Source organism: Aquila chrysaetos, chromosome 18 (genome assembly GCF_900496995.4).
Source record: "Aquila chrysaetos chrysaetos chromosome 18, bAquChr1.4, whole genome shotgun sequence".
In the NCBI taxonomy this organism is placed as follows: Eukaryota; Metazoa; Chordata; class Aves; order Accipitriformes; family Accipitridae; genus Aquila; species Aquila chrysaetos.
Genome location: NC_044021.1, coordinates 17,092,211 through 17,119,948, shown reverse-complemented (window position 1 = coordinate 17,119,948; position 27,738 = coordinate 17,092,211). Strand labels below are relative to the sequence as shown.

Sequence of the window (27,738 nt, the reverse complement as noted above, 5' to 3'; positions counted from 1 at the left end):
GCGGGGAGGGGCGGGAGGCGGCGGCAGCAGCAGCAGCCGCCGGCCGGGGCTCCGGCCGCTCGCTCTCTCGGCGCTGCCATGGCTGCGCTCCGCTCCGGCCCGGCCTGGTGGCGCCTCCTCTCCTTGGCCGTGCTCGGCCCCGTCCTCTGCGGCCGGCCGGGGCGGGCCGAGCCGGAGCCGGGCCCGGACGCGGGCTCGGCGGCGGAGGCGGACCCGCACGGGCGGCACCTCTACAGCGCCGAGATGCTGCGGCACGGCGCCGCCGCCGCCCCCCACTTCGTCATGTTCTTCGCCCCGTGGTGGGTATCCGGAGCGGCGGAGCGCGGCCCGGCCCGGCCCGGCGCGGGGCCCTCCTGCCCGCCTCCTTCCACGTTGACGTGGCGGCGGGAGGCGGCCGGGCCGGGCGGCGGGGGAGGCCTCGGGGTCGCGCCGCCCTGAGCCCCAGCGCCGGGGGCCGGGCCGGGCGCCTTCCCCGGGGGCGGCGGCGGGGGGGACGACGCGCGTTACACGGCATCCGGGGGCTGCGGAGCGCCGGGCCGGGCAAGCTGGAGTCGGAGCCGGAGCCTCGCGTGTGCCCGGCCCGGGCCTCCGCGGCCGTGCTGGCCCTGTCGGGGGCTTCAGCCGGGCCGCCCCCTGCCCCGAGGGCCCGCGGCGGCACCCGAAGGGGCCCCGTGGGCTCCCGGCGGTGCCTCCGCCCCGCGGCGTGGGGCCTGCGGGTGAAGTCGCTCCGCCGGGCAGCGGGCAGGCAAGCTGGGTCAGCCCCGGTTCTGCTGGGCTGGAGCCGGCCCCTGTCCCCGGCGGCTCTCCCTGTCCCTCCCCGGACGCTGCTTCGCGTCGTTCCTCAAAGAGACCCAAGAGCGTGTGGCCTCCATGTGTGGCAGTAGTTGCGGTTTGGTGACCGTCACTTACCTTGTGCCCCCGGGTCTCACAAATACTTCCGTTGCAGAAGTTGTGTTCTCTCTGCAATCGCAAAATCTAAAGATAAATTGGCAGTGAAAGCGGTGTAACGATAGCACTGTGTCGCCGAGGCCGCAGGTAGCAGAGCTGGAGAGTTCTCAGATTTGCAAGAGACTACTGGGCTTTTGTCCTGGACTGGTACGTTTGACACAAGAATGGTTGAGAAGGATGGGAGAACAGGGCTTTGCTGGATGTTACAGCTGTCGGGAGGACAGTGCTGCTCATCTCGGGGCCTTTCTAGTGGTTGTTCGTATTCTTCTCTTGCCTTCGTCTCTTCCCCCACCCTTTTTTATCTGACTGAATGATATCCAGTAGAGGTTATTGGGAGTTTTGTTGTTAGGGTTGGTTGGTTGGGTTTATGTTTGTTTGGGTTTTTTCCTCCCAAGTTTTCTTAAATTTAGGTAAAACAAAGTTAAGGGAACAATATGCAGACGTTATGTTTTGATCCTAGGTTATCCATTGGTACGTGGTGCCATTTAGGCATATGTGAGTCATGACGCTCTTTGAAATCAACAGCAGAAAAGGATTTCCTTTCAAAACTGAGGAACTACTACTTTTTTTGTTATTAACATCGACTTGTTTATGCCATATGAAAATGTTAAGCAAAAACTTGAAAGAGCAGATGCCTGCCTTTGTTCTCTGAAGATCACAAAAGCGGAGGACGCCTGACTTGCTGGTGAAGGATGTCTGCCTGAGAGAGCTGTAAGGCCTCAGAAATGCCCGTGCAGAGCAGGAGTGCTTCTGCTCTGTTCGATTTTCAGGTGATAATACCCATGTCTGTCCAAGCTTTGACTGACTGTTTCACAGGCATCCCTAAAACCAGATGATTTTTTTATCTTGGCGCAGTCTTCGTAGGAGACCCTGTGCCAAAGGGGCTGTTGCAGAGTCCAGCCCATGCTGTGTACATCCTCAGCGCGCAACAAGGAGAGCGCTGGCCTTGCAAACTTGGACCATGCTGTGCCCTTGGGAGGGCTGAGAATCTTTGCCCAACTTGAGCACGAGGGAGCTGCATCATTTCCTAGGCTTGTTGCAACTTCTCTGGTCGTTCTTGCCCTTAGCAAGCCTCCTCCAGATCTCTGGGTCTTGGCTTCAGGGCCCTTGGTCTGGACTCGTGGCTACTGACAGGCCGCAACAGGGCCAGGTTTTGGGTCCAAGAGGAAGAGAAGGACAACGGGAATATCCCAAGTGTTCGAGAAGGGTGCTTAGACATACCAGTGCTTTTATCGTCAGTGGGATCAGGCGGCAACGTGGCAGCCCTGGAGTCTGTATTAGAGCCTCTTGCCCTGTTCCTAGGTGATGTTAATGTGCTAATATCCTAATGCCTCTCACAGAACAATGCGTTTTGGCACTGTTCCCTGGAGTTACAAGGGAGAAGCCTAGCAAACAACCCCATGTTCAGCTACGGTTGTCTTTTAGATTGCTGTGGATGCTGCTGATGTTGCATTGTCAATGCTACCAGTAAGAGTTGGGCTAGACGGAGCTGCTGTAACTCTTCTGGGTTCTTGAAACAAACGTTGCTGAGGGCCTCCCTCCCAAACAGCAGCGGTACGCCAGGTCCACATTTGTTTCAAATATTGCAGGCTATTCAAAAAAGAGAGCATTCCAAGTCATTTGCCACCAGATGTCTAAGGTTTTTGATCATCAGGCTGTCCCCCTTGGTAGCTACGCTTGACCATGAGCAGGTTACTCTCTTGGCAGCACTAGATGTTCTTAAGATGTTGGCTGTGCCAGTTGTGTGTCTACAGAGGAAAGAGGTTCCCCCTGGTTCCTTAATTGGAAGGAATCTCAAATGAGTAGTTTCATTGTGTTATTTTGACCATTACAGGACTTTTCAACATATGTGGTCTCTTGGTGAACCCCTGGAAGTCCACTGAGCTGAAGCAGACTTGATCACCAGAGTTCATTGCTGTTGGATTGAACTCTGTTGACGGGATTTTACCTTAGCCGGATTCTTTTGTCTAGAGTGAGACTGGTCCTGTGCTGCTTGTACTGTTATACCTGTCTATCCCACGGTCTACCTACATTTTTAATTGAGTAATGATTTGTGCTATATCTTGCAGTGGTGCTGCCCTTGCTAGCTACAGAGCTCAAGCTCTACTGGTGGCCTCCAGAAATGTCCATGTTCCTCACTGACTGCACAGGGCTTATCAGTAACTGCAGTTTTGACATATATGGTCCTTATGTACCTTTACATCCCTTCTTGTCATGGCCCAGGAAGTCCGCCATCCAGTTTTCCAGATGGGAAGTGCTGAAACTATGGAAGGAGCACTGACCTGTCAGCTTGAGGTAGAGCAGCCTGGTAGTCTATAGATACTGCCACAGCAAAATAATCTCCAGCCATGAGTGCTTGTGGCACACGGTTGCTCAGAGTTAAAATGGGCAACCTATCTGCAAACTCTTACAAATAACGTCCTTTCACCCATACCTCCTGATGTTAGTGGTGTACAAGAAGGAGGGCTGTGGTTTGTTTTTTTCAGAAAGGTGGATCTTTCCTATGGCCTTGTTAGTCTCTTTTGGATCTTTGTTTACGTTTGTAAACAGAGATTATGAATGTTTGTGCCACACTAGCCCCTGTAGGGAAGGAAGAGCAGGACTCCTCACTGATGCCCAGGACCCCACCATCCCCAGTGGTAGAACTGGCTGCTCCTCCAGCCCCACTGGTGTAATGTGGAGTGGTAGCAATGAACGACTGTGTAGGTACATGGGGCTAAGGCAGCCCTGTGATGCTGCATGGTCTTGTTCTCTTTATTTATGACTTCTCTGGTTTTATATATTCTGCAGCTACACCTTATGAATTTCAGAAAACGTGTTTAGGGGGCTGTTTTGTCTTGTATCTCCTTATATGTAACACTGAATTTTTTTGAAAACCAGGACTAACTACTTGATTACCGATTCAGATGTGAGCATTTTTCCTGCTTTATTTTCAATTTTAGCTCATATAATCTGAAGAAGGAAGGGAAAGGGTAACTTTGTATATAGCAGGGATCATGGTGTTAAATACAGACAAGGCAGCTCTGTTCTGCACTTAAAAAACAGCAGGTTAATTACTTGAGATTGCCTTACCTAGTTTTCTGTGCTCTGTTCTTTAACACCAGTCAGTATTCATTCGATGTTTAAAACCCCTGCAGCTGCTAAGGGAAGGGACCAGGGAATCCAAAATCCTCCTCTTAATTCAAGCTCCATGAAAGAGTTGACTATGGAGAGACTTCAGTCTGAAGTTAAATATTTAAGAAATATTTGATTTTAGTAATAACACATTGTATCCCTTCACCATGACGATTCAGAATAAGATCATATGGGAGGTTGTATACCCCCACATAGTGGGAATATGTGTGACCCACTGTGCTTAACAGGACCTTATTAAGATCAGAAGACATTCTTTATCTTAAAGTAAATCTTAAGGTTATTGTATTTGCCTTAATGATACCAGGATGCCCAGAAAGGTGTGAATCCATGCAGCATTTCTACAAGTGGACTCAAAATCAGTTGTATAAGTGAAACTGTTTTAAATGGCAGCAACTTTCTGCAAAGTCCTAACGGTGTTTTAATTGTTACTTACAAAGTAGACTGTCTAGGTCATGCCTAGGGCAATAACAGCCTTCATACTGTCAGGTTGAGAATATTTTCTGTTAATCCAATTATGTATTTTTAGATGTCTTGGAGGGTTGGCAAAAGCAGCTATTAGAGAGAAATGAAAATCCATTCCTTAAAATTTTTCATTGTAGTTACAGGAATAGTGTATTGCTGTAATGACTTGAAAGACTAGGAAAACCGTGAGAAGAATATTAGCCATTTTCTGCTTCGGCGGAGCTGCTGTTATAGCAACTCTATGAGGCCAGTTTTCTGTGTATATGCAGATATAATTAGTTGATGGTGTGCTGCTAGGGCAAAGCATGGTATGGGAGGATTTAGAGAAATCCTGTTCAGAAATCAGTCCTGATGTGTTTCATGACTTGCGAGTTACAATGTCTGTGACACACACAAGCACAAGTGGCCTTAGAAAGAGGCTAGAAACTGTTATCTTCTTACTTCCACTAAAATATATGGTATTTTGAAATGTTAGAGCGGAAAGCAAGCTAGGCAGCCTTGCAGGATTTTTCTAGAAAGCTGGAAGACTGAGAGTGCTTTTCTTAATATCCTCACAAAGTTCAGGGGGCGTTCAGTAGGCTTTGTAACGTAAAAGGATAGTAGCAAGAAGTGCTCATCTCTTGATGATTTTTACATGAGATGTGTTTGCAGCGTCCTACGATTCTTAATAGTATTCACTGTTGCTTAGTGTAACAGTGCTCAAGTATGGAAGATTTCTGACTTAACTATTTTTAAATTTATCAAAATCTCTGACCACTCTGCATATGACTTTTCCATAGATTCATTCCCCTCTAAATGTGAGCAATTATTAAGCAAATATCTTGTTCCTTCTGTTGCAGGTGTGGACATTGTCAGCGTCTCCAGCCAACTTGGAATGATTTGGGAGATAAATACAACAACATGGAAAACCCACAGGTCTATGTCGTTAAAGTGGATTGTACTACAGATACTCCACTGTGCTCTGAATTTGGCGTCCGAGGATACCCTACGTAAGTATAAAAGGATGTCTGCTCCTATTTCTTTCTTTTTGAGTTTTCCGTGATCCTCTGCCAATTTGTTGAAGCTAACTTCTAAGCTATATTTTTTGGTGGGTTTCTTTGTAGTCCTTTGGACCTCATGTTCATTGTAAGCCTTTTTACCATGTTGCCAAGTATCATGTGATACATACTACTCTTACTCTTTTATTGTTTTTAAAGAAACTGTTTTATGTCTTGGAAGATAGCTGTGTTTAAATGAAGTCCAGAATTGTCCTTTACTTTTCTCTGAAGGTACCTCTTTCTCAAGCAACAGTACATTACGCAGCTGTGATATGCATGATAGAACTGGTCTCTGGTAGCGGTACTTTTAAAAATAACTTGTCACAAGTTTGTCAGTACACTGCACCATTCATAATTAATGTCTAGGTGATCTCTTAAATTTTTGAGTGAACTTGGTGCTCATAAAATGATAAATTAATAGTATCACTTAGCAGAGCAGTGCTGATGTTGTACAGACTTTTTCTAGATAATTTTGCTTATATTGATCTAGGAGAAATTAATTTGTAGTTTAAGGTTGTTAAACTTAGCCTGTTATAAAGGATGTATGCCTTGCTACCTCAGCTTTAGTATGCAGACCATGATCTAGAGTATCTATGAGAGGTCAGCCTGGATCTGGCTTTTGGGTTAGAAAAAAACCCAAAAAGGAGCAAAGGGATTTTTTCCACTTGGGTCTTTTTTAAAGCTTCTTGCAAAAATGGATGGGATCATTTCAACTGCTTTACTAATTACTCATCTTAGTGGGAATAAGTGGAGAATGTAATCATCTGTAGCCCTTCCACAGCCTGTATTTTGCAGTTTCTTTTGCTCACTTTGCCTACCGTTACTGCTGACCCCAGCAACAGCCTGAACTTGACATATGCTCCTGGCTGCACCCGCTTTGACGCAGATAAGTGCGACTGAGTAGAAGTTGAAAGTTATAAATAGCAAAGTCCTTGTTGAAATAGGAATTGTCCTTAAGGGCAGTTTGTGGTTTAGTTCAACTAGAAATACCAAGAAACAATGAATATTACAACTCTATTTTAATATCCCCAAAAGTGAGCATTGGTTGTCTTTGCATATTTGCATAGATTATATTGTGGTGCTGTTCCTTGTAAAATAGAAAGAGTGGCAGGGATTTTGAATAAGAAAAAAATGAATGGACGTGTAATTGCTCCTTTTTCTTCCCCATTTCTCTTTAAGGTCACTGAATATCTAGGAATAGTTAGTGCTCGCTTTCATCCACTTGAAAAGTATAAATAAGATGACAGTCATCTGCTAGTTATAGAAATATAGAGATAAAGGGGAATTCATGATATCAATTCTCTTCCTGTCTGAGTCAGTTTTTAACTAGCCTGTTTTTAAAAACCTCCAGCAAGGGAAATCTCACAGCTTCCTCAGGCACAGAGGGATTGTCGCAAGTCCAGGATGTGCTGGTCCCTGCACTGCTTTTCCAAACACCCGTCAAAGGAAAGGCTGCATTCCCTTTCCATCCCCCTGAGGGTAATACTGGCTGAGCAGGTCCCTGTGCTTGTTAGTATAGTTGTCTCAGGATTACTTGGTGCTGCAAAATACTCTCTCAACTGAACTGGAGAAAACCTACCCTCATCTGAAGAAAATAAAGGTGTAGCTGGCTCTTTAAGCTATCTTCTTTTTTTTTTTTTCTAGTCACTCTTCAAAAGTATTGCCATGAGGTGCATTTTAGATGTTGTTCTATTTCATTTTTGTTGTTTCCTTCTTATTACCAAGTTGCCTCCCCCCGCCCCCCCCCCCCCAAAAAAAAAGTTTTGACTATTATCATCACAAGGAACATTCAAGAATACCTTAAATAGAAAAGACAGTGGGAGCTTCTATCTCTTTTGAATGTATTTGCATTATGTGGTTTTTCAACATTTTCATGTGTTCATTTTTTCAAACTGTGGAACAAGAAGAGAGAGAAAAACATTTCAAGAAAAAGAAAAAGCAGTACAAAGTGACAGCTCAGCAAGGGGAACTGAGGGCTAGGTGACAGTAGTAATTGAAACTATGATTTGCTTTAAAAAATAAGACTAGTTCAGAAGTTGATATTGCCCCTTTACCAAATATGTTTCCAATTTTAACTTAAAGCTTCTACTCTCAAATATTTAGGTAGCTTATGGAAAAGTTTTATAGCAATTACTAAATGTTATAATCATGAAGTCTTGAATCCCTATAAGCAGTCACTTATCTCCTTGTCCTATTGACTTGTTTCAGTATGTTTTTAATCAGTTTAATACCACATGAAAATTCCTACATTCCAAGAGCAGTCAGGGAACAAAATGTGAGAAAGAAATTCCTGGGAAAATAAGCATTGGATATTTTTCCTTTGGTTATGGAGAGGGGTGAACAAAACAAATTGATGCTTTTTGACAAACTGAAATAGGATTCATAGGCATAATGAATGATTAACCTGTGAACTGAACGCTGCAATGTTTTATTTGCTTTTGCTTATTGATCAAAGTAATATTAGGGAATGTTGATTTTTAACATGGTATTTCTTTTTGCTGTTTTTAAAATCTCCTTTAAAAGCTTACAAAAGGGAATGAAAAAGTGTCCTAAGTTCTAGCCATGACCCTTTAAGTTGAGCGAGATGCCTGATGCTGATGTTGATAGTCGCGAGGGCTGTTACTGCAGCCTGAGCTGCAGTGCTGTGGATTAGCAACGCATGTTAGCTTTCTGAGAATGTTTCCTGTGTGAAAATTTTTGCCTCACTCTCTTCTACATTTTGATCCTTTAGCCTAAAGCTGCTTAAACCAGGACAAGAACCTCTGAAATACCAAGGCCCTAGGGACTTCCAAGCCCTGGAAAACTGGATGTTGGAGAAACTAAATGAGGAACCACCTGTAAGTGAAAAGGAAATATTCCCTTCTGCAGACTTGCTTATTTATCATTTCTATAGGTTAGGCTTCATTTTCCAGGAGGAAATCTGCTCCTGAGAATAAAAGTCAGGAGTCAGGTAGCAATAACAATATGGAACAGCTTCCATGTAAGTCAGAATAGTAATTAAAACTGTCATCCTGTGACCTGCCCTTTGTTTCCTGTATTTAAAACGATAGTACATAATGCAGTTTTTAATGTTTAGCATTTTGACATTTTAAGATACAATTCTTAGTGTCAATTCAGTTGACAGCTGTAGGCCATAATGTTTCTAGAATAAGAACAGCAATATAGCTGTAATATGTTATAAATTGCATTTATGTTGGGCTTGATTACCTCTTAAAGCATGGATGCCATCTTTAGCTCAGTTATTTTCTGATAATGTTGCAGCCTAAAGAGGGGGTTTAAAATAATCGGTTAGGTAAGTTAAGCTAATACCATCACTAGGAAAATGCTTGAGTTTAGGGGTAGCACTTACCTATAGTAGCCAAGCCTTGCCTAAAATTAAATTTGTGATTACTGTTTCTAATCATGATAAAGCTTTAGTGATTGCTGAACCACAGTTAGGACGTGATTATATTTAAACAAACTTGGTATTTTTAATAATTAAACATTAAATGCTGAACTATTTTAAGAAATTTACTTTGAGGTTCTTAAAAAATTCTTTCCAGGTCTGAGCCTAGGATCTAGAAAGTAGTCACTTGCTTTTTGCTGAACTGCCAATGGGTTTTCTGCAAGTTATACCTATAAAGTGTTTGCTCTTTTCACCTTATTGCTGCCTTCATGGAGCCATTAGGTCCCTCTTTCCGGCATTAGGGGAGCAGAAAATAGCTTTTTCGCTAGCTATTTTTAAATAGCCCAAAGACCACTGAAACTGGTGCAATGGCAGATGTGGCTGATGTGTGATGCTATGGAGGAACTGTTGTGTAATCTAAGTGTATTAATATATGGTGATGTGCCATAGCAGTTGTTGTGCTCTGTGACTATACTACAGCACGGTGAAAGACTCTATTATTCCAATGACTGTGATAGCTGTTTTCTGTGTGGTAGTCTTTTTCACATTTTGCTTTCAAGTAGTTTTTTGTTAGGAAACATTAGATACCTAAATCAAGGTAGTTAAGGACATTGCTTTAGGAATTTAAAATTTCAGAATACAGAGTTTACAACGCTACCACAGAATGGTGTGATGACAGGAATCCAATATTGTGTATTTACTGTGCAAGACAAATAAAAGTTAATTTTTCTCATGAATAGGATCCAGAATCTGATGTGGAACCACCAAAAACCCCTGAACCTAAGCAGGGAATGTATGAACTCTCGGCAGACAATTTCAAGATGCACATAGCAGAAGGTAACTTTTTTTTCACAAGCAAGAGATACTTGCTTAGAGAGGCATCTGTAGTGGGAAGTCTGCAACAGAAGTGTTAGATTTCAAGGTACCTCCTTCCCACTTTTATTTTTCAGTAACACCTAGTGAAAGAGGATGAAACTACAGACTGTGTAAAAATGCAGTAGTTTCTAATTACATATTGCATACCATGAGGAAGTTTAAGAACGGCACTCCACTCAGTAGGCAGTAAAATTAAGGCCCGTAATCACATGGAAGAAGCTAGTGGGGCCTGCTCAACTAAACTCTCAATTTCCCCGAGTTCCTTGTTCAGTCATAGCCTTGCCACTTTGCATTTTTGCAAGTCGTGTTTCCTCTTTCCCTAGGTGCTGGTTGTTCTTACTCCCAGACTGCTCTTCTGAATAAGTATAATCTACCTGCTTCCTCCTTACTGCCCCGTCCCACTCCAGTCTGGCCCTTATTTGATATTGTTTAGCTTCCTTCCTCCAGAATTTAATGTGGGCGAAACAATTCACCTATTTGGCCATTTTAAAAAATATTTTGTCTGGAAGCTTTAAAATTAATGCCAGGAGTGATACCTAACATGGGAAATTTCACCCCCCACAGTGTGGGTTGTTTTAGAGAATGAGCAAAATCTTACAATAGAAGCTTGGCACTGCTGTAACAACAAATGATCCTACCATCTCTATCTGTTTTCCTAAAAACAAAGGCCAGATTAAATTAACTGTCTGTGCCCATGTGATACCACCAGTGAGGTAGATACTAGAGCTTCTTGAAGTAACCATTGATGGATTAGAAATATTTTCAGGTGTAAAAGAGCATTTTTTGCAGCTAACTTAAAACTTCCCAGCATGTGTGGCTTAACACAGAATTGCATAAAAATTCTTCATGGATTCTTCTCTAAGCCATCAGGGAGATGCTAAGCATCAAACAACTCCACAGTCTGAGAAGATAGTTAAGTTTAGTGTATGTGTAAATCTTTTAATATTTTTATTGTAATTTTTCATTATGTGTCCGTTGGCATTCATAGAGGAGACATTCTCCTGGTCATATCCAATGGTTGAGCAGGTTTATGATCATCTGTAAAGCTGTTGTCCTCTCTTGACTTCAGTTACAAGAAGTTCAGTGCTTAAATTTAGAAGGAGGCTTAGCAGTTCCAGCTGGAAGGTTGACTTTTGTTCTTAAAACGTCTCCCTTTACCTTTTTGGTGCTCTAGGGCAAAAAGAATTTTATTTTTTTTCTATCGGGGAGGAGAGTATATCAGAGTATGTGGTATAGAATAGCTGATTTTGACTAGATGTTCTTATTCATTCATGAGAAATTTCAGTTTGCAGTTTACTTAACCAAAGCAAAGCATGTCAGTCACTTTGGAACTCTTCTATGTGCAGACCAGGCAAGTTAGAGTATGCTACTACTGCCGTTTACATTTCCTAGTTATTTTGTGACGTCTTTCCTCTGACCTCCTTTTGTGAACAAGCCCTCAAACTAGAAATGAATTCTAGTAATATTAGCCCCAAAGCAGTCTTCAAAGGATTATGAATAATTCTGTTAAAAAGAGCTTTTTTCCAGTTGTTGGCATTTCCTTCAAATTAATTTTTTTTTTTTACTTGTTTTAATTAAGTTTGTTTTTATTTCATATTAACAGAGCCTTGCCTTGATGTGTGCAAAAGCATGCAGCATCTTGAATTAATAGTAATCTTAATTGAAGGAAATTACATATTCTGGTACTCTGCAATTAAGATAATACTTTTAAACTAAACATTAGTAGGAGATAGTACAGAGACTCTCCTCTCTATAAAATACTGCAAAAATCTACTAAAGGCAGCTATTTCTGAATAGTTGACATGAAAATACAAAGAACAGGGCAGAAAAAGGAGAATGGAAAGCTGAACAAAATTGTTTAGGTAGTGCATGGACTTAATGCAGTGGTGTTTCCTAAGAAATGAAGTTGAAGTCTAATGCTTACTTTCATTTATGCTGTTATAAATGCATGTTCCTTGGTGGTTCTTTCTACTCTGTAATAGAGCAAGTGATTGACATGGTAGAATTAGACATTGTAGCAAATGGTGAGGTTAAAAATATCAGTTTTAATATCCCACATGTTGGCTTGAGGTTGTGAAGCTGTTTGGATTTTCAGGGAAATTGGCAACACTGTGGGACTGCATACAGTATTGAAAACCTAACTGCTGAAGTATTCTGTCCTGGCCTTTGATTCACAGTGTTTCCTATCTTTAACTCAGGAAATACCATGATAAATTTGCAGTCTGAGATTAGTACCTAGTCTTTAATTGCAGCCAAATTAATTCCAAATGAGTTAAACCTTTTTTTTTTTTTTCCTTTTGACTTAAAAGGTAATCACTTTATCAAATTCTTTGCCCCTTGGTGTGGTCATTGCAAGGCTTTGGCCCCAACCTGGGAACAGCTGGCTCAAGCCTTTGAGCATTCGGAAACTGTCAAGATTGGCAAGGTAGGTGAAATGCTCTTAGACTGAAAATGTGTTTTGTGTGAATGGCTGTTTCAGCCAAGTATCATGCTTTTTGTGCTGTGATTTGCAAATAACAATTTTTTTGCTTGTCATCTCTTAAATCCTTTTATAGTCATAGTTTCTATTTTAATTTTGGGATGGTTTTTTTTTTTTTTTTCTCACACATCCACAGTTGACAGGACTCCCTCATTTTAAGCAAGGACTTGTTAGAAACACAGGTAGCTCCCTGTGTTTCAGAGAGAGCTGGGAATAAGTCTAATACTTCAGATGCAGGGAATAATATTTTGAGATTTGTTTTTTACTATGCTTCCCCTTTGTCAGAAATTGATAGACTTCAGTATTTATTTTGAGTGGGAAAGTGACTTCTAATTTGCTCTTTGCAGCATTGGATTCCTTAGCAAGCTTTAGACCTACAGGGCTCCTTATGATGAATTATTTCTTGGTTCATTTTTTGTTGGTGGTTTTTTTTTTTTTTTTTTTTTTTCCCTTTTTACCCCCATAGAACTTTCTAAAGGTTTCAGGGGGTCTTCCACCTTAAAAACTGATATCTTGTCCTGCTTTACTATTTCCCTTAGGGTTGATAACCAGGTTCTGTGGTGTATTTACCATGGGAGCTTGTTACTTGTACGTGGAGTGACTTCTGTGCAGAGGTATGGAGGTGGTCTGGCAATTGCAGTTACTGGCTTTATTTGCTGACCCATACCTAAGTCCAGGTGGCTCATGATGTGAATCCCTCTGTATTTGCCAAGGGTGGAAAACTGACCAGGCTCAGCTTCCATGTCCTGAAGCTTTCAGAGTGGTTCCACTGATCTGAAAGACTGCATAACAATTAGCAGTGTTGTCAGTCCTGCAGAGGGCAAAACCCCAGCTATCTCCCCTGCCCCTTCATAGCACTTTCAGCTGTTACTAGGGGTGATGAGCTTAACTTCTCTTTTGTTTTTTAATTACTTTTATTTTTAATGCTTTTTAAAATCTGCTTATTCAGGTATGCCGTAGATGTACAGAGCAGGTCAGCATAGTTGAACTTTAGAGAAGACATATAATTTTGAGACCTGGTAGATATTCCCTCTGAGAATAAAATATCGGAGGCTATTGCTTCTTCGATGCTGTCTGTACCAAATGTTGCATCTGCTGGTTTACTTTTTGAGAACCTTGCTTGCTGTCTGATAAAATCTTTGCTTAGCTTAAGTGCCTTCTTGAAGTTACCATTCTCTGATACCCAGAGAAGAATAACGAAAAAATTTCCAAAATTTCTGTTTTATTCAGTTGTGTTCACAGTTACTAATACTGATAGCTGCTATTTAATAAAGCCACTAAGATTTGTCTTGATGCCTAGTCAATTTTGTGTAACTGTATACCTTGTGAAACTATCTGAAACATGTCTCGCCTAAGATTCTAAGTCTAAGTAAACAGGAAACACAACTGTTTCTAAGAAGGTTGAACCATGACCTTCATGTAATCTGGGGGAATAGCATCTTAACAGCAATGATACCTACTGGCAGGATGCTGTTTAATCTTTAGAATTGATCTTCAGTGATCTGGAGCAAAGTGTTTCTAATGTAAAATTCAAAATCCAAGTGCTGTGTCGAGCAAATACTCCAATGCCTAAGTTATCTTTTTTTCTGCTTCAAAAAAGATTATAAACTGATGACTTTAGATTGGTTTATGACATATTAGAATTGAATGGTGCTATGCACTTGGAACTTCCCTTGGAGTAAAGTTAACTTGCTAGCTGTTGACATGTCTTCTGAAGTCTTTAAAGAGTAGTCTTTTAAAAAATGGATGAGCCAATATATCTTCACTTTTAAAGTTCTCTCATATTAGCATTTTGTGTCTTACTGTCCATGCAGTGATTTTATTCACTGAGAATACCAAGTACTTTTTAATTGGAATATTTAATTATGTCTTCATTGTTCTTTGTAACTGTTACTACTTCCCTCTATCTCTACCTCCCCCCCCCCCCCCCCCCCCCCGCCAAAAAAAAAATCAAAACACACACGCAGCCTCCCAATTATACAACCAAACCACTGTTTGGAAGGCAAACATAATCACTCTCAAGATAGTAGTTGGTACCGAGTTTTGCCAAGCCATGTATTGCTTGTTCCTGTATTTCTCTGAGATTTTAAACATAAGGGAGGCTATGATGCTTGTTGTATATTTATTTTATGTGCTGAATGGTTTATTTTTTTTTTTCAAAATGTAGGTCGACTGTACCCAGCATTACGAAGTCTGCTCTGAAACCCAAGTTCGTGGCTATCCCACACTCCTCTGGTTTAGGAATGGTGAAAAGGTGAGTCTGCAAGCTCAGCAAACGATCAGACCATTTTTTTCTGAATAATACTTGGACTATGCTTACATCCTGGGAAAAAGAGATCAAATGGGCATATACAAAAGTCTGCTTGTGAGAGAAAAGATGTTGGAGGTTCAGTCAGATACTAGAAGAGGTGTACTTTGTCCACAGAGAAAAGTTAGAATTTTTTGCTGTTTGTGCTCTGCAAATAACTGGTATGATGTTCATAAATCTGTTAGCAGTATCTCCAATTATGCTACTGTGAGAGAATTCTGGGTTTACTTTATCTTAATACTTTATTTCTATTTCATCTATGTTTTTGTGTTCCATAGGAGGTAATAAAGTATGTAATTTTCACAATGTGTATCAGAAAGTTCCCATCTAAGTGGTGCCTATCTGCTGAGTGATGTCTGAGTGATGCACATTTTCCTTGTAAATCTGCACACTTCATATGACACTGTGAAAGAGAGTTCTGTGGGCCCAGCTGACATTTCTCCTCATAGCAATTCAAAGAATTACAATATTCTGAAGTTATGGGGAAGCAAAATATTTATAAATACCACATACATGAACAGCAGCAAATAAACATAAAGAGTAGTGTTACTTATCATATGTTTCACACTTTCAAGATAAATTAAATGTATTAAATGGATATTAAAAATAGGCCTGCAAGCAGAGAACCCAGGACTTCTCTTTCAGCTCTTACCCGCTAAGTTTTGGGGGGTTTTGGTTTTTTGTCCCATTCATCTTGCATTCCTTTTTGAACATCTACAGTATCAGAGATGAGAGTTTTGCTACTCAGTCCAGTTTAGCAGCTGTTGCTTGTGGCAGTTTGCTGCTGCTCTAAAGAGAAAGTGGCCATAAGTACATACCAGTGCATGTGAGTTTTGGTATGAGCACCCCTATAAGATCAGACACTCCAGGGAATTTAAATGAAGCAGCATCTGCATTTTTGAATCCCAACCTGATTCACCCAGGGAATACACGGCGTTGTTACTGCTCGAGCAGCAGTGCCTGGCACATGTCAGAAGCAGAACTGGAAGCTGAGGGAGTGCTCAAGTTAAACATGGTAGCATGTCCAAGGTTAGAGGTGTTTTCAGTTAAATAAACTTTTGTCTCTATATGGCGTGAGTCTGAAGAATGGGAAGTGTTCTGCTGTTTCTTCGGAATGGTTCCCTACCTGCTTTATTTTTATTTTTCAGATATCTACAGATGGCAAGATAACTTGCCACAACCATACCATCTTGATCTAGAAAAGTTAGCTGTGGTTTTTCTTGACAAGCCAGATCAGTTGGGGTTTTTTGACCCTTTGTAATTATTGAAGTTTGAGGTGCTTGGAGTTATTTGAATCAAGGGTGTGGTGAAAGAAAAAGTCAGATCACTGCTGTTGTATTTGGTAAAGCTGAATCTCAGCCATTAGTCTGAACAATGTATTTCTGTTGACATCAAACTGGCTTTTCTCCATTGGCAGTGTGGTATTCCCTGGTGGCACACTGCCACCAGAATTGCATGTTACTTTGTGGGCCGGTACAATATATTTTAAAAAAACACAATACAACCCCAACAACTTTCCAATAATCTGACCCAGAAATTCCTGGAAATCTCTTTGGTTGCTATTACACTGTTCAGTAAGGGGAGGGGAGGAGGAGGAGGAGGAGAACTGCTTCAGTTGTCCAGCCTTGTTGTCCATAATACCATCATCCCCTTTGTCATAACTGAAGTCTGGCATCACACCATCCCTCTTGGTTAGATGCAGCAGAAACCCTGGGAGGAATGAATGGGCACTGACCCTGCCCTGCTGAAATGGATACAAACAAGCAGGTACAGGCTTCTTGCATCATCTCAGATTAATTCCTTTGTGATTTAGACCCGGTGTGGGGAAAGTGGCTATAGTTACAAGTAACATTATCAATGACAAAAGAAGGAAAATGTGTAGAAAGTGTTCCAGAGATATAGGAAATAGTTGAAGAGGTGTCTGTTCTTCCTTCCAACGTATGGAAGATTGTATGCTGTTTCTTGAAGAGTATTCCTCATCTGTGAGAGGAGATACATCTGGTAGCCCACACCTCATGGGACCGAAACTCAAGAATTCTATCCAAAATGGGTATGTAGTGTTTTGAAGAGATGATCTCTCTTTTGAACAGAGAAATTAGTACGAATTTTTGCGGAGAGCGCTGAGGGCAATCATGCAAGAGCCAGCTTGGAGGTGGCCAACAGTGGATTTGAGACTAGAAACTGCTCAGAGGTGCTCTGACGACTTATCCTCTAGAGTCGTGAAAGTACCTGAGATAGGGGGAAGCATCTAAGGCAAACTGGCTCTTGAAGATCTGGCTGGTTGAGGGCTTTATGTGCAGGTTCAAAAATGTGACTTAACTTTGGTGAGAGTGGTGCCATTAGAAATGCCTCCCCGCAGCAGGCAGCTGTTGTCTCCTTGCTCCCAGGTGAACTTAGGTGCACTGCCTTACTGTTTGGGTTTTCTGAGGATATGTGACAAGTGTGTGGGCCAGAGGAGTGACTATGTAGTTACATGACATGCAAGTCAAGCCTTTCAGCCCTGTCAAAGCACTGGAGAGAGCTCTCGTGGTAACAGAGACCACCACCAAAGAGCGATGGGTACTTTATTGTTCCTTGCAGTAGCTTTAGGTTCAAAAAAATAAAACCTTGGAAAAGCTGACTAGAGTGAGAGATGAAGGTCAAAGTGGAAAAATTTCTAAAACTTACTTCTACGTTTCTAAAATACCTTTCATTTCAAGGAAATTTTAGATTGTTCCATTTTGGTACAGAACAATCTATGGCAAATCCTGAAGATGTGGAGTGAATGGAATGCCATGGAGAGGTTTAATGACTAGATAATATTTAGATAAATTAAATAAATAGATTTATTATGAATATGCTTACACTTGGCAATCTTATGTTTTTCTGGTAATTATTTATTTGCTAGATTAATTGCATATACACAGTTGCACAAACTATCTGATAATTGTAGGGTGACCAGTACAAAGGGAAGAGGGACTTCGATTCCTTAAAGGAATATGTGGATTCCCAACTACAGAGCTCTGGGAAAGAGCCACCATCAGATAAACCCGCCGAAGCCCCACAGCCACCCACAGAACCCACCCGTGTTGAGGTAAGTGCTCCTGCATTCTGCAGTGATGTTGAAAGCGTTAAAACTGTTTCAGCAGCCTGTCTGAGTCTTCCATGTGTTTCTCTCTCTCCGATAGCTTGACAATTTCTAGATGTAAACTGTACCAAATACTTTCCTGGTTATTTTTTTAGCAATTAATGAGTGGAATCAGACCATAAATCCTAGTGATACTTTTACTAACCTGATAAATTAGAGAAGGGAAAAAAAAAAATCTGGCTCCTTTTTTATGGTTTCAATAAGTTGTTTAGCTAGAGTGGCATAAATGTGGTCTTTTTTGGTCTGTGGAACTGCTGGCACCTTGGTCTGTATGACAGCATATTTCATCACTATGGAGATGAATGTTTATTGCAAGATTCTCACTTGAACCCAGGAGGATGGCGCACGCTGCTAAGCCCCTAAAAAAAGCCAGGGTCCTATACTGACATACTATCTGCAGAAACAACAAACAAGCAAAGATTATGAAGACTGATCTAAATGTGGCAAGGTAATGTGTCCTGTGACAAGAAAACTCCTTGGGTTTGGAGGCTTATTCCAATCCTGGTTGTAGGAGCTGCATGGGTTATGAACATTGCCAAGGAATTGGCAGGAATAACTTTATCACCTTTGCATAGTTGTACTTCATGGCATTTAGTTTTCTGTCTTTTTTTAATTATTTTGGCATTTCATCTGCTATTTTTCTTGTAGCTGAATGTAAAATTGGTGAGGTTGAGAAATTAGGGATTGGTTTTCAAGCATACTTTTTCATGAAATATGGAAAACGTGTTTCTGCCTGGAAAATAAGGGATGGTGACTTACACTCCCTTGTGATGTAGAATGAACTTATGTAATCAAAAAGCATCAATATTATTAATATAAATACAGTTATATGCAGGTTCTCACAGGAGAATATTACCTTTCCCAGTTGACTTTTCCAGCAGCATTACTCATCTTTCATAAACTGGCTTACCAAATGTTATAGACAACATAGATTTGCAATTTTCATACCCCTCAATTTTTTTTATTTTTTTTTTTAATTGACCTCGTATTTGGAAGATCCTAACAAGCTGGTGTTAGTACAATGCAGAAAGTAATTAGTTGTCTTTCTATTTTTATAGAAATAACACAAACCACGTGCAATACAAATTCCCACTTATGCTTTGCATGCACCAGTACACATAAAAACAGAAAAGGATTGTGGGGGGATTTTTTCTGCCAATAGTAGACACAGTGTAGGACTCGACTTGTCTTTGCAACTTTACATCGCAGCTTTGGATGCTGCCATTTCTTGGTTGCTGATCTTCAGACACCTTGGTTCTGGTTTTGTTTTCATGAATTTTGACGCAAGGAGCTAGCCCGTGTAGCCAGCAAACACCGACTGCATTTGCCATCAGCAGCCCACAGCTGGTACCACAGGCAGCAAAAGCAGTGAGTTCCGACTCCAAATTTGTGTCCCAGTGTTGAGCCCCTACGTGGATTCCCGCATGCCTTACGTGGGCCAAGTACTTGCCAGCCCTTTCACAGCAGCTGTACTTTTATGTCTGTGAGACTTGTCTCCTGCCAGACATCGCTAAAAGTACTCAATAATGATCCAGATGGATTGAGATAGAGTCACCAGCAGATGCTCAGATTATGTGATTGCATAAAATGTTTTTTCTTAAGAAACCGAGCTATCTGATATTAAACTTATTTTTGTGGTTATATAGTTCACATTGTCATTCTGATAGTAATCTACAGATCTTTAATATTTGTTTTACTCTGTGGATTATGGGGAAGATGTTATTTATGGGGTTTTCAGATTTGGTATTCTAGATTGTAAATGATGTTTGGAACATCTGTTTTAGATACCCATTTAGGAAATTCAGAATAGAAGAATATGTATTTACTGCTCCTTTTTTCTTCATTTAATTATTTGTAATTATTTAATAATTAGAAAGTTTAATTTCTAATTTCTAAATAATTCTTTAGCGGTAATAACTCTTCAACTTAATGAAATAACTTGATTTTGTGAACTAACAATTATTTACAGAATCGTTTAAAGGTACTGGATAATTTGTAATTTCAAGTTTCTTTTTGGCTTCTCTTCATAAAACTCTTACTGGGTTTAAAGTAGAATTGGTAATACTGTCAGTTGCGCTCTTGTTTTTCTTTCATTTGAATTTGAAGCTCTTATAGGCATGAGAATTATTTATTTATTTTTAATCCCTCCCACCCTTAAGGGTCTCTCACAAAAAATGAAGTTTGTTACGGTTCTGTGCTCTCATATGAGTCTGGAAGCAATGTGCTATACTCCCATTACTCCCATGCCATTGCTCCTGATGTTATCAGGAGTAAAAATTCTTCCTGACATCCATGCGAGTGTGGTGGTGGTGATGTCCTCTCAACAGCCAAATACGTGTTTCTGGTAACAGTTTTTTCTGTGTGCACAATGCAGGGATATAGCAGAGGGAGCACAGCTGTCAAGACATCACTAGTATGCCTTGAATACCTCATTAAACTCTCGGATGGCCATTATGTGCTTTAAGCCAACTCCTCTCAGTTCCTTGCAACAATGTTCCTTGAAACATTTGCATGACAGTGTATTAAAACAAAGGTGATTCCCCCCCCCCCCCCCCTAAAAATTTGGATGCAGTTAAATCCCCTGAAAATAGAGATGTTTTGTTTCTTCAATTATGGATGAGATTCAGCGTGAAATACGTGTTTCTCTACATCTCTCTAAGGGGGGAAAGTAGCTGAGGGGTAAAAGAAGTGAGGTGTGCTGCTGCTACTCCTGTTTATATTATCAATAATATTATCTTTTCTAGTTTGAGTTTCCCTTTCAGGTAGGTAAAAGCTCATTTGGCTTATGTTATATATACAAAAAGTTTTGACTTTTTTTTGTTCTTTTTTTTTTTTCCGAACAGGCTGCAGTGCTCGCTCTCTCTGAAAAAGACTTTGATGCAACCATTGCTAGGGGGATCACCTTTATTAAATTCTACGCTCCATGGTAAGAAGTTCGCACCTGTTGTTGTTCAGGATTATTGCTTGTCTAAGCTGTCCGTGCATTAGTTGCTGTAGGTCTTTGAGTTGTGTGTAGTACTGTATTTGTTGTCTGGATCTAAAATATGAATTAACTGAAGACTGTGTGTGTCGGCAAGAGTTACAGCAAAAAAGCTCAATCTGTTTTAGCTTTCTTGGGGTGCCTCTCTGTGGAAAGTCTGACAGAGAAGCTTTACCGTGTCAGCCTCCACGTAATGCTGCAGAACAAGGAGAGTGAAGCTTTCTTTGCAGGCTTAGTGTGCTCCTATCCCTTGATTAGGGTAAGGTGAGGGGAGTGTATCACCAGTGTTGAGAAAGGAGAGTATGCTGGCCTTTGGGCCCTCTCTTGCCACAACCAACCTCACTTGGAAGCCTCATTTGAGCACCTGGGAATTGGTACAGACTGTAGAGCTATGGGTAATTGGCTGTTACTCTTCAAATAACTGACAAAAAACTAATTTGCACAAGTGACAATTTTGACATGTTCTGAAGAGTATGTTCCACGTAATGTGTCCTTATAGTCACCCAAGGTAGAAATGTCCAATGCAGATGGTGTAGGTGTAGACACCCAATGGAAGGCATGGGGGGTGGCCGGGGAAGTAATGTCCCATCTGGCATCTGCCATCACTGGCATATCCAGCAGAGCCTGGGACCCAAGCTGGGGTAAGACCTCGGTATTACAAACTCATAGAACAAGTATCTTCCCCCTTTTCTTACTGTTCGCTTTCTGAGACAAAAAGGAAGTTTTAAGTTTCTCTCTCTGGTTTATAGACTTCATCTTATTTGTGCCTGGATTGAATTTAATGAAACTTGCATGCCATCTTTCTCATCCATTGCCCAGTCTCTTAGCCAATAGAAGGAAGCCTAGTGTAGGGGGAGAGATTAAAATTAAGCTGTATTTCACTGTGTGAAAGATAACACATCTCTGATTTCATCACTAGCCATCCCATTAATGCAGTGTATAAAATATAAAAAGATCTTTTGGGGTGGTAAAAGGTCACCATTACAAAGCAACACAAGCAAAGACAACCCATATTTAAATGTGCTTAGGAGTATCAAAGTATTGCAGCTTAACTTTGACAGTGGGCATGAATGTGTTTCTTATTGTAGGCAAGAAGTACCAGGGAAAGTTTCGTTTTACGTAATCTCAATGATGCAGTATTTTCCAGTGTTGTCACCCTTTTTACTGCACTGTGGTTTGCTGCTTGAGAGACACTTCTATGCTCTCTTACGTCTGAAAGATCTGCTTTTGGATGTAGGCAAATATCTGCCACCACTGTGTTAAGAAATACCCTGCCCATACGCACACCCCTTCACGTTTACTGCTCTTTCTTTGCTCCCTTTATCCCCTTTGTACACTGTGAGGGACTGAGATGATTGAATCTGTGCCTGTGCTGCTACTGCACCACCAGCAGAACTGGCTTGTAAATTCAGTTTACACTTGTGCACAAAGCAGCTTCTAGTCTGATTTCTGAACCCAGGGCTTGTTGGCATATGTAGGAGTTCATTATCTAAGAAACTTCTGGAAAAATTTGAGATAAAGAAATGCTCCCTTTTTAATTAACTTTTCTTAGTAATATTGCACTTTAACCATCTCCTTATCTCTTGAGATTCTAATGGGGTGCTGCTGGATCTCACAGATATGATCAGTCTTGGATGGCAGGCTGAGAAATTGTGATTCAGGATGCAGAGAGTGAAGTTCTTAAACCAGTGTGCGCTCCCTGGCTGCAATGTTCAGAAAGCCACCGTTTAGGAAAATACTTCCTATATTTATGTAGCTGGTATCCTAGTTTTAGCTCTGAAAGTCAGGCTTATGTATACAGTTTTAGTGCTCTGCATATAAATGACCTTTTTCTCTTCCAAGTGGATTAATTTATGTAGGGCTCAGCAAACACTATTATGTTGCTTGCTAGTTCTGTCTTTCAGTTAGTTTTGGATAAATATTAATGTTAACTTGCATAGTAAGCATAAAATCATCCTCTTCTAGTAGTTTCTGTGCATGGTCAGAAATGCTTTTATACTGTCACTGTGTATTAACAAGGTCGTTTAAATATACACTGGCTTGCATTAAGAAAACTTTTGCTGAGACATCTTTCATTATTTTTGTAAATGCCCTGATCCAGCCTTGAGGCAATTACGGGGCTGTTTTAATAACCCAATTAAGGTACAGCTGGGTTAGAATAGAATGAGCAATGCAGCTTTAGACTTTAAAGTGCTTTGGGAATTCTTCTTGAAGGCAGTAAGGAGTTCAAGTTATGAACTTGGCTAAGCCAAGTTCAAAATAAAACCAAAATTAATACTTTACTATAGTTCCTGCCATTTTACAGTATCATTTTCTCTCCTGATACTAGTGTTTCATTGTGTGTACTCTGTGGACCACATGCTCATGTTACTGTAGAGACATAAGGGAATAAAATAGAAATAGTCTTTTTGGTGTTTTTGATGATATAACTGGAATGATTCTCTGTTTAATGCAAATCAGAATAGGGCCTGATACAATTTTTTTTAAATTTTTTTTTCCTCCCCATCTGCTAAGTGAAGCTTATTGACTATCAAACAATTCCATTGTGGATCTACCTGAAAGTATAGTGGTAGTGGTCAAAAAACTTCAAAGCACCTTCAGTGAAAAAGTGCATTAAACTACTGGAGTGTTTCATAAAAACAGAATCTGTGTTGACAAATGCCTCTATTAAAACTGAGTTTCCAGCATTGGGTGATGTACATTAGTCAAGGAGGCCATTAGGAACTGGAAGAAATTTAATAGGGAAATTAAAATCTCATTTAAATAATTAAACTCAGGCTATGTAGCTTTAGCATAACTGGCATATGCTACCTGAAAACTTAATTTGTACTAAAGACATTCTGTGCCTTACTTAAAACATGTTTGTTTCTAAGCAATCTTTTTTTGGTTTTTTTTTTTCCATTTAAATATTCTCTGTGCTCATCTTTATTTGGCTTCATATTCCTCTGCAGTGTAAAATGTTAATGCACCAACATCCACCATACCATTCCAGACAAGACTAATGAAGGCCAGAAACTACTTTAGTGCTTAACTTACATAAAATCACTTGTTTTCTTAGCTAATTTACTGACATAATTGTCCAAGGGAGTTGGAGGGCCAAATCATTAGGGGATAGGAAAGGCAGCTAGTTAAACTTACAGCTATTGCAGCAAGACAGTAGAGATAAACTGGAAGGTATATCTGCTAAACAAATCTCTCTCTTTTTTGTTTCTAGGTGTGGTCACTGTAAGAACTTGGCTCCAACTTGGGAGAACCTTGCCAAAGAGCAATTTCCAGGTTTGACTGATGTCAAAATAGCAGAAGTAGACTGCACTGTGGAACGTAACGTCTGCAACAGATTTTCTGTAAGTGTGAAAGATCTGAAATAAATGGGATAGTATTGTGTACCAAACGTTAGAGGCTCTAGTGTGCAGCCGAGCTGGCTGCCACATTGTGGGTGCCTGGTGACAGTGCAGCTGTGTTCTTTGTTAGCCAAAAAAGAGGTAGTTCAGAACAGCTCCTGGTGACACCGTTTCTTTCTTGGACTGTTTGTTCAGACTTGGTCATTCTCATTATTGGATAAAGCTGAAGAATTCTCTAATATAAGAAGCCTCCCTCTGTGAAAGCACCAAAGCAGTCTTGTGCAAAGTTCTGTTCCCAGAAAAAAAAGTCTTTTGGTGCCAGTAGGCAGACAACTGAAGACAGAGCTGGAGCTGCCATTCCAAGAGCCTAGAGGAACACGTATTATCCCGTTCACTTACAAATGTTCAGAAATTGCAGGTTGGCCATCTGGTGTGGTGTTTGGGTTTGTTTTTTTTTAAATTAAAATGGCTTATTGTTTTAGAGGGGTGTGGTGGCTTTTCAGAGTCAGGTAGATACAAGTGAAGGCTACTAGTGAGTCTGGACATTAGTAATGTGTTTCTTTTTTTTGTGTGTGTGTGTGTGTCTTTTGAAGGTACGTGGTTATCCTACGCTTCTGCTTTTCCGAGGTGGAAAGAAAGTCAGCGAACACAATGGAACGAGAGACCTTGAATCACTGCATAGCTTTGTCTTGCGTCAGGCAAGGGATGAATTGTAATAAAAGTCTGGATGCTCCGTCCCTGGCTGTCTTTGTACAGTAGCTGAGGGATTTCAATTATTGCTAATTTTCAAATAGTGTATTTGGGGGTGGGAGTGGGGATTGGGGCATTTTTTTTGTTTGTTTGTTTTTAGGAAATGGAATGTACTAAACATTGGTATCTCCCTTCTGTGTGTGTGTTGAAGACATGCTACCCTGTGTGCAAAGGAAAACTAACAAGTAGTTACTGTGCAAATTGAGAATATTTTCAGCATTGGTAGCATTTCTGCATTCCCACAATGAAGTGTAAATGGTTTCCTTTGAGACTAAAATACATTAAGAAAACCAACTTAAGGGCACCAGTAGAGTATTTTTGTCTTCAGGTTAGATTTGGTTAAAAAGTAATCCTTACAAACTGGCCACCAGTACTAGAAAGGTAAAAGCTACAGCTGTGTTGAGTCACTTTTGCCTCTACAACTGTACTTAAACCCTGTTTGTCTTAATATAGCTGCTGGTTAAGAAATGGAAAGTCATGGGAGGTTGAAAACACACACACCTTTGGAAGATACCAGGCCACCATCAACTGGTTGTTTCCTGTTAATCCTCTCAGCATGGGAGGTCTAGCCATAATGAAGGTGATGGTACTGTAACATGTGCCTGAACATTACTGATGCCATAGTGTATGTGTGTCAGGTGGATTTTCATAGGCTGCTTCTGTCCAGCTCCAGAGGAGTAACTATGCTCTACTTATATAGAGCCAAAGTGAATAGGCGTTAAAACTAACTGCTCCGTTAATATTAAATGATCAGTTAGACTTCAGAGCTGATGACATGTGTTTCCTACTCTTGCCTAAATCCAGACTTTGTGCTGACCTGCTCCTTATTCAGAGTACTTAGAGAACAAGTAGTACAATGTTTAATTTTTTTTTTTTTTGCCATTCAGCTGTTCTACAGTAGAGTAAAATAGTTCCCCACTCTTCTTGAGCCTTAACCTTTTTCCAAGCTGTAAGCATTGGTAAGTTTGAATGCTAGGACCATGCACTCTGTGGTGCCTTGGATTATAATATGGATCTATTCTTTGGTGCATAAGATGTTCCATGTTAGACATAATTGAAAGCCAAAGAATTTACACTGCAGACTGTCACAATACAAAGACAACAGCAAACAAGGACTGAATTCTGCCATCTTGTGTGCACAGAAACTCATGGAATGAGGATGGTTACCAGCTAATTTGACTAATCTGTCAAGATGCTGATTTTTGTCCATCATATGGAGTAGGTTGGGGGTTTTTATTAAAAAAAAAAAAAAAAAAAAAAAAGGCAAAACAGCAAAGAACTTTTAAATCAATTAATTTCTTCTGGTACTTCACTTCACTGTCTGTCCAGAACTTTTGATTCTGTTTAATCTAAAAAATGTGTAAGGGTGAAAAAGCCACAGTGAAAGCTAAGTGTTGTACTGGCAGATGTATTAGATCAATGTATATACTTCTGCCTTAAAGGAAGCCTTTATTATCACGTTTTTAACAACCTTCTAGTGAAGCACAATCTCATGAGTTTCTTGTATAAAATCAAAGTGGTACAATTGTTTACACTGAGATTTTTCTAAATAAAAACTTTTTAAAAAAGCAGTCTTTCTATAAATGATACAGCACAATGAATATACAGTGACAAGTGCAATAAATTATAGCTTGTATTTACAAGAAGCCTTTTAAATGCAAGAATTAGAGGTAAGTGCATTTAATACAAGTTTAATATTGATCAAAACAATTTGCTATTAGCTTCTGCTAGACAAACCATGGCTCCACTGTGAATGTATCCTTTATACGAGTTTGTTAGTTGCATGAGTTGAAGGGGAAAGGTTGGCCAAAGACTTGCATTGCTGTTGACAATTCTGTCTTCCTGTAAATAAATTGTCCAGCTAGAGAATGAATGGCCCCTAAACTTCTACGTCTCAACTTGCAGCTGTAGAAGTGTCCCAACTTCCTTCCTGGGCAAGCGGTAATAGATGAGGCAACTCCACATGGGGAGTGGAAGGAAGTTGCATAAGAACAAGTGTATAAAGTTATATTGCTCAGTCAAATAGTGAACTGGAAAGACCAGCCAGGGTCTGCATTCATGCTAGTGTTTCTAATACAGGGTGCAGCCAAGCCATCTTACGCTTGCAGGATCAGACTTACTTAAGCTGTGCTTGGAGAATAAGAGAACTGAAACACTTGCTTTGGCACAATTTAAGATACTTACTGTCACAACAGATTTCAGGAGGAGACAGTCTAGGTGTAGTAACTGGTCCTTCTAGACAAAAGGCAGTTTCTAATGTTAGGAATTTTTTATTATCTTGTACAAGATATATGCTCTAAGTCTTAAGTACTAACACCACTTTCTTTTACTCTAGCTTCCCTGTCTCTCCCCTTGTCTTCCCACCCCTGCAAAAAAAACCTCACTTGTTTTGGGTGGTGGGTGCCCACCTGGTAAAACTGCAGCAGGCATCCAAGCAACTGCTAAGGCCAAGCTGCTATGTGAGATTAAGACCATCCCAGCCAAATAAAGCATGTGGGGGCAAATTGCTGCTTTGCACACCCCAGCTCTGCAGAGCTGAGCAGCCACTGCGGCACAGGGTCAGTCTGTAAGAAGTCCAGCGGTTTGCTCGCGTCCCAGCATGTGGTCCCCTCACCCCTTCCTCCCACAAGGCACATACATGGTGTTCTAAAAGGTGGTTCATCAATTATTGTTTTCTCCAAGGTCGGGTAGTTCATGAAAGCATGGAAGGTAGTATAGAAGTTCGTGGTAGAATCACAGAGTCCATGTGAAGACTGTTTGTCAGTGACATCCACAAGCTCTTACTACCATATTCCTGTATTTCTTCAAGATTACGTTAGAATTATCGTCAAAATAAAGAACAGATATGGCATTTAGTTTGGTAGGTGCACAGCATGGTTTAGGAACATAATCAGGATTCATAAGATGAAC

General features: G+C 40.7%; 2 protein-coding genes across 2 annotated transcripts in view; one reads left to right on the top strand and one right to left on the bottom strand.

The window, feature by feature from the left end:
* Window positions 1-26,399, top strand: TXNDC5 (thioredoxin domain containing 5). The gene is made up of 10 exons (XM_030041796.2): window positions 1-299; window positions 5,385-5,534; window positions 8,314-8,419; window positions 9,708-9,804; window positions 12,153-12,268; window positions 14,490-14,576; window positions 17,563-17,703; window positions 20,601-20,683; window positions 23,952-24,081; window positions 24,672-26,399. Exons 1-10 carry the CDS (start codon window positions 79-81, stop codon window positions 24,792-24,794), a joined length of 1,254 nt encoding a protein of 417 aa, XP_029897656.1. The 5' UTR covers window positions 1-78; the 3' UTR covers window positions 24,795-26,399.
* BMP6 (bone morphogenetic protein 6) overlaps window positions 26,082-27,738 on the bottom strand; it is a 94,177-nt gene continuing 92,520 nt past the window's right edge. The window contains exon 7 of the mRNA XM_030041794.2: window positions 26,082-27,738. Coding sequence (XP_029897654.1) covers window positions 27,589-27,738 — 150 coding nt within the window. The 3' untranslated portion in view covers window positions 26,082-27,588.